We start from the raw sequence: 7,938 nt of genomic DNA on the forward strand, positions 1-7,938 counted from the left end.
GTAATATTACATGTTAATTACGTTATTAATACTTTAAGAATCCATATGTACGAGGACAGCGAGGTCTATCACAAATAAAACATGAACCCCTTAAGTATATTTATACGTGGCGTTATCCTATTGGTCAATCAAACAAATCAAACACGTGGAGAAACACCAAAATCGAATTTTTGTTTTAAATATTTTGCTTCATTCTGTCATACAACTTTAATCCACTTTCATGCAACTACGTGGAAACTCACTTCACACCTCATAACTAAGTGCCCATTCCTTCTTACTCGTCAATTCAACTATATATTCCTCTCCCTCAACCCTCACTTCCATGTCCATAACATTGTCATCTTAAAAAAAAACCAAGAAAGAAAAAAAACCTTGCTAGGAAAATGGAAGATCATCAACAAAGTAGCAGTATTCATACGTATAGAGGAGTAAGGAAGAGAAAATGGGGGAAATGGGTGTCGGAGATACGCGAACCGGGGAAGAAAACACGAATATGGCTAGGGAGTTATGAGACACCGGAGATGGCTGCTGCAGCCTATGATGTTGCTGCATTTCATCTAAAAGGCGAGAGAGCAAGACTCAATTTCCCCGAATTAATCGATAGCTTTCCAAAACCCTCAAGTTCTAAGTCTGAAGATGTGCAAATGGCAGCTCATGAAGCAGCAATGAGGTTCAAAAGACAAACTCCAGAGCCACCCGAGAGCGGTGGCTGTGGCGGTGGTGGCACGATGGTTCCGGTGAGGGTAGGTCTATCGTCGAGTCAAATTCAGGCGATTAATGAGTCGCCATTGGACTCACCTAAAATGTGGATGGAGCTAGCTGGAGCTTTGTTATTACGAGATCCTGTTAGAGAATATACTTGTCCCTCGTATTCTTTTACCGATCCTATGGTATTGGGTGAAGACATTGTTGAGTTTGAGGAGTGGGATGAAATGCAACAGCATCATGAATCTATTTGGGATTTTTAGGTGGAAACAAAAATTCCATATGGCCCTTTTTAGTATTTATATTTTAGCAAAGATTATTAGGGGCCAATTTAAGAAGAAGAAAAAAAGAGAGAACAAAAGCTTAACAAAGGTTATTTATTTTTTATTTTTCCCCTTTTCTGCAGAAATAGAGATTCTTTTGGAGAATATTTGTTATATTGTCATCTTGAGAATTAAGTCCATGAAGATTTACTAAATCAATAGAAAAAAGATAATGGTGGAGCCTTGAATTAATTTGATTTTGCTTTTCTATAGCCTTCATTTCTTTCCCTAATAAATTTTGGGTGGGCCAAAGAATCTTCGTATTTTAGATCGTTTATTGCAGACACAAGATTAGTTTATATTTATGTTATATGTCACAGAAAATGACATCGAAAAGTATTTTTCACTTGACAAAATTGTAATATGAATCTTCTAAAACTGATTCGCAAACTAACACTTCAAAGTTTCATCTTTCAATTTGTTTTTTCTGGTAAGAATAACACACATTATATGTGCACCAATCTTTCATTTTGTAAAAGAAGCTCTTTGGATATTACTAATTATTTTCACTGAATTCTGGGTCTGAGCGCTTAGTTTGAAACTTAAGGGTTAGACATTCTAGTCTGTTAATGGGTTTTAAATTAACAATATATATATATATATATATATATATATATATATATATATATATATATAAATAATATAAAATTTAGATTATAATTATCGAGTTTGACCGAACCAAAACTCCTATGCTAACTCCGCCCGTGCTTTGCAGTCCGTACTTTGACCTTTGTTCTTTCGCTACTACTTTGCCTGAACATTTCATGAAATGTAACAGAAGTCGTAGAGAAATTAAAAGTAGGATTGGTTAGACTACTCAAAACTAGCATTGTCCCTCTTAGCAGTGCTTGTGTAACACCCCACACTTTAGATAGAATCTCACGTCGACCTAATTAGGGGTAGCAATTTGAATCCAAATTCATCTAACCCGTCCAATTTGCCTAGAGATTAAGGGGTTGGGTTACATAATTTTAGCTCATAGGTCAATTTGGGTTGAGCTCAAGTTAACCCATTATATTTTATAACTTATTTTAACCCATTAAGCAGCCCAAATACAACCCATGAAACTCACCCAAAACAAAAGATATCTCAACCCAACTTATATAGAAATTTATTTAGTTGTCCAATTTTACTTCTTTTCTTTGTTGTATTTTTAATTTTATATTCTTTTGTTTTTCTGCATCATCCATCCCCCTGCCCCCCCCCCCCTCTCCCAAACCCCCCTCCCCTAAAAAAAGTATCTTTTTTTGTATTTTCAATTTTCTATTTTTTTCTGCACCACCCACTCCCCCCACCCTCCCCCCACCCCGGCAAAATCTTTCCTCCTCTCAAAAAAAAATTTTTTTTGTATTTTTAATTTTCTATTTTTCTTCTGCACCACCCACTCTCCCCCACTCCCCCCGTGCGCAAAACCCCCCTCCCCTCAAAAAAAAATTTCCTTTTTTTTTGTATTTTCATTTTTCTATTTTTTTTCTATTACTTTTTTTTTAATTTTTAATTTTCTGTTTCTGTTTTTTTCGTTTTTCTGCATCACCCACCTGCCCCAACCCTCTCCCCCTACCCCCACCCCCAAAAAATTTTCAACTTACACATTTTAAGGTAAAAGACTTTTTTTATGCAAGATGAGCATGGTTCTAAAACATGGGTCAAGTTGGGCGGGTTGGGTTATGACCCATTGTTTAGCCCATCTTGACCCAGCCTATCTTAACCCAAGTACACTTTGGGCTGGGTTGGGCAATGACCCATTTATTGACCTAACCCATCTTGACCCGCCCAAATTCAGTCCAACCCGTCCATTTGCCACCCCTAGGCCTAACACAAGAGGCATGTTGGATATATAAGTTAACAAGCCTTAGATCCTAGTGACGCGTTTTAAATCCGTAAGGGCCTAAGTCCATAGCAGATAATATCACTAACGGGATGCGTTGTTACAGCTTCTTTCACGATAAGAAAGAACGACCTCCAGTGTACAGATAATGGAATAAGCTCTTAGGAATTCCCATATAGCTCGATCGACTCAATGGCAAACAAATTGGAAAACTCAATTAGAAGGAGACTGGTTGGATGAATTTCCCACAACAATTCTCTATTCTTTCTCGATATGATCAGTCACGCGCCATCTCTATTGTTTTCAATACTAAATCACACCAGACCTAAAGCTTGATCTTTAAAATATAAGCGGGTCATAATTTTATGCAAAAGAACTTCTTCTTGGGAAGTTTATAACGTTGTCTTGTATTGTACGGGGTGGTTGATTTTTCACAATTAAATTATTCAATTACAGGTTAGAGCAACTGTCTTCGAAAATTATTGAGTTTCAACCTCAGCTAGAAATTAAAGGACTGGACTTGAGAGTGTTTTAGATATAAAGTGGAAGCTGTACCCAATAATGACATGATTAGATAAAAGTAAACAAAAGCCAACTTCTTCCCATAACTTGGCCATTACATAAACGTTGATTTTATTGTAAGATTAATTATTGCACGGGAATGGAATGTCTGATTAAGTGGTAATGTTTTGACTCAAAATGGAATGAATGGCATCACTTGTTATTTTCATCAAGATAATCTTTTAGTCTAAACAATTAATGCAAGAATGGTTAGATTCTTTAAAGATCATTATAAATAAATGCTCTGTATGAGGACTTCTCATGGCCCAAGCTAAGTTATAGCATGATACTCCCTCCGGTCCAAAATAAGTGATTTTTTGGATGTTTTCACACAGATTAAGAAATCCACCTTTTAGTATTAATTAGCAATGGAATTGACCATATTAACCTTTATTATCTCACATAAACACCCTAACACATATTCCAACACTATTTACTCCAAGGACAATGTAGGAAAAAAATAATTAATTCATTCTTGAAATCTGGAAAAATCACTTATTTTGGACCACAAGAAAAAGGCCAAAAAATCACTTATTTTGGACCGGAGGGAGTACTATTTCTTCGGTAAAATTTACCTATAAAATATTTCCTCATTAAATAAATTTTCTCGAATAAACGGAAAAAAATAATTGTGCAATATCACTTAATTAACATTCCTGCTGCTATATATTTCCATGCTATAACAGAATCCTTACATAAAAGGAGCCAATAAAAATCTAAAAAGATATCTTCTTACGTTTTTGCTAAAAAAATCAGCTTTCATAATGATTTTGGTAATAAATGTACCACTAGCACCAAATGACCTAATGTAGGAAGCAGTAATCTTTTAGGCCTTAGGAACAAAAAAAAACATATATAAACTAGTTACATGTTCTCGAAAATAAATATTGACATTTATAAGTTCTTCTTGTATATTGTATACTTTCTAGCCTAATTCTAGGCTCCTTTTGAATCAGTGCAATAGCAAACTCTGTATTTAATTATATTGACATTTTTAAAAATTCTCCAATTCCAAGCTTGCTATGTATAGTATAGATCATTGCAATTCCCTGTAAACACTATCTCCTTTTGGTCTTAATAATTTCTTCCCATTGAATACTCTCTTTGATGCCCTTTTCAGCAAATTAAATAGGTGTACCTGAGTTTCTAATCTCCCTTGATCACATAAACTGCATATCCCATTTTCCACTAGGATCTGTAATTTGGTGAGCCTCTCCTTCGTTAATAACTCGTCTTGGTTCGCTAACCAGATCTATATATGATAAACCTTTGCTTTAATTTGGCTGCAACATATAAAACTTGCCTCCTGCAGTTTTTGGCTGTGTTCTTCAATCAAAACACAGGATTACTTTCTTCTAATAGTTATAAAATGGGATTGTTACACAAATAGCCGGCTAGATTCAATGTTTATATTTTCTTTATACATTAATTATACATGGTTGTACATATGTCATATATAAATTATGCATATATTATATATCTACAGACTTTTTTTATTTTAACAATTTAGGTAGGCAGCTATTTTACTTAAATCTTCTTATAATAAAAAAATTGATAGAGCTGTTCTTTTATAATAAATATACATTGTTAAATATTTATACAATAATGCTTTCATCTTATTCCATTTTTGTACAATAAATGTACATTGTTGAATAATTATATAATAATTTTTTCCTGATATTTCATACAATAAATGCGTTTATGAAAGTCATTTGAAAGTTTATATATGATATAATACTAGTCTGTCTAATAATGATATCTTGTTATTTCGGATCTATTGTTATGTAAGTTATTTGCAAGTCGTATATATTGTATAATTTTGGTTAGGGGTGTACATAGGTCGGGTTGATTCGGATTTTACAATTACCAAACCAAATCAATTGTGTCGGGTTATTAAATCTAAAGACCAAACCAAACCAATAAAACTCAGGCTTTTCAATCTCGGTTTTTCTCGGGTTTTCGAGTTTTTTCGAGGGGTTTTCCGGTAAAATCTTCGTAGAATAAAACATATAACTTGTGCTCAAAATATTTCTTTAATCCTAGTAAGATACAACTAAATAAAGCATTTTTCAAGAAAATAATACAAAATATGAGATGTGTCATGGCATTATCCTAAAATATTCAATAATAAAGACAATAAAATTATGTAATATAAATATGGTTAATTAAAAAGCCTTAATAAAAATAAACATAATCTAAAAGTACTAAGTTATGTTAAAATTAGTGGACTAATAAGAAAGTATTAAGATCATGACTAAACGCTAAAGAAAAAATAAAAATAGGTTATGCATTTTTATCTAAATTATTACAAAACAAAAAATAGATATTCAATACATTCCCGTTCGTAGTATTGAATTGAACGTCTTTTGTTGGCATTAGTATTGATTTGATTTTGGTTTGGGCTTTTGTTAGCATTATTTAATTTACTAATATTAATGGCTATAAAACTTATTGGAACATTCAAAAGTTCTAAGTCCAACATTGAAATAATACCTTAAAAGATAAAATTATGATTTTTTTTGAAGAAATGTTTATAAATTACATCACAATAAGTATATTTATATATTAAATATATCTAAAATTTCTATATATGTAATGTCGGGTTGGTTTGGTTTCGGTTTGATTTTCTTTAGTTAAAACCAAACCAAACCAATTATGGTCGGATTTTTTTTCCAACACCAAACCAAACTATAGTCGAATTTTTTTTCGATTTGACTCGGATTATCGGGTTGATGTGATTTGTCAGTTTTCTTTGTATACCCCTAAATTTGGTATAGTAATGATATGATATAATTATATATAGTTGGTGCGGATAGTGTGACTTTGCTATTTTGCGCCAACCCCACCGGAAAATGTTGCGAGGCCGGCCTCGACGACATGCAATTACCATGGATCTGAGAGATTTAGCAGCGAAGGAAGTAGATAGAGAACCAACTAAGAAATTAGAAGAAAAAGCTAAGAAAACCAATGGAACAGTAACGGACAAACCAATGGAACAGTGGCCAGCTTTAGCAAAAGGAGCTAAAACACCATCGTTGATTGCATGAGGTTCAAATTCATCTCAATCGGAACCTAACAAGAGTGTTACTGCTGTAATTGATGAATCTAAGAGGAGTGAAGCTGGAAAAGGTATGGGAGATACTGATGCTCAAAGGAAATTGGAGATCCATGCTTTGGCAAATGCAACGATGAAATGGAAGAGTTTATTTGCTGAGAATAAAATGGTAACTCGAGGTATGAATTTACAGTATATTGCTCCTACGATTAAGAATGGAGTTAAGGTAGCTAAATTAGACAAAGAGGTTGTGGAACGAGCTACTGAAAAATGGAGAATGGTTGTGATTGTGTATGTAGTGGATGAAACTCCTACTATTGCTGCGTTTGAAAGATTTGTCTCATTCTAGTGGAAATTTGCTGCAAAACCATCAATATACTGTCATAATGATGTGTATTTTGTGATTAAATTTGACACAATAGAGGATAGAGATGTTGTGCTTTATTCAGGGTCATACATGATAAATAGCAAGCTTGTGGTTGTTAAGGTGTGGACTGTGACTTTTGATTTTGAAAATGAGGTATTGAAAACCATACCATTATGGATTCAATTGCCTAAGCTACCACTTAATTGCTGGGAGGATAATTCATTAAGTAGAATTGGGAGTACTCTGGGAATACCTATATATGCAGATGCATGTACTACTAGAGTTGAACGTATTTTATATGCTCGAATTCTAGTGGAAATGGATGTGACTAAGCCACTTCCAAAACAGATTATGGTGGAAGATCCCAATGGCAGGGAGTTTGAGGAGAATGTTTGGTATGATTGGATGCCCCAGTATTGCACTAAATGTCTTCAATTGGGACATGTTTGCCAAGAACCACAGAAGGAAGAAACAAAGCAAAGAGAAAGAGATCAAAAGCCACAACAGTTTTGGAGGAGGAAAGGGCAAGTGGAAGAGAAGCAGGACAAAGAAGCTGCTCCACAAGTTATAAAGCAGGATGACAAACAAAAAGGAATAGAGAAGACACAGAAAGAATTTTCACCATAAAGGCAGGATGATGATGAAGGCTGGCAGATAGTGAAGAATAAATCTATAGCAAAGAACTCAAAATATGGGGGGATAAGTGTGGGGGTAAGTATAGCAAATGGAAGTAGTACACCAGATCCTTCAAACTCAATGCTGATAAGTTTGGGGTCTAGTAGTAAGAACAGATGGGATGTGATGCAGGAGACTGATGATCCATTCATATCTAGATGAAGATAGTAGCATGGAATGTTAGAGGATTGAATAAAGTATATAAGCAAAAAGAAATAAAGAAATATATTAGAGACAATAAGGTAGGCTTAATAGCTATTATTGAGCACAAGGTGAAGCAACATATGGCAGGGAAAATCATACAAAAAATTGCAAAGAACTGGAAATGGAATGACAACTATGTAGCTAGTACTAAAGGAAGAATATGGGTAGTATGGGATTCAGGAATAGTGGAGTTTATACAGCATAGTTACTCTGAGCAGAT

At 34.0% G+C, this 7,938-nt stretch overlaps 1 protein-coding gene across 1 annotated transcript; it reads left to right on the top strand.

The window, feature by feature from the left end:
- Positions 1–311: 311 nt before the first annotated feature.
- LOC107801068 (ethylene-responsive transcription factor ERF022-like) lies at positions 312–1,220 on the top strand. The gene has a single exon (XM_016624336.2). The coding sequence runs from the start codon at positions 384–386 to the stop codon at positions 966–968; it is 585 nt and encodes a 194-aa protein (XP_016479822.1). The 5' UTR covers positions 312–383; the 3' UTR covers positions 969–1,220.
- Positions 1,221–7,938: the final 6,718 nt, after the last annotated feature.

Source organism: Nicotiana tabacum, chromosome 6, assembly GCF_000715075.1.
Source record: "Nicotiana tabacum cultivar K326 chromosome 6, ASM71507v2, whole genome shotgun sequence".
Classification (NCBI taxonomy): Eukaryota; Viridiplantae; Streptophyta; class Magnoliopsida; order Solanales; family Solanaceae; genus Nicotiana; species Nicotiana tabacum.

Coding starts and splice junctions, on each gene's coding strand:
- LOC107801068 (XM_016624336.2), top strand. CDS start 384: ATGGAAGATCATCAACAAAGTAGCAGTATTCATACGTATAGAGGAGTA.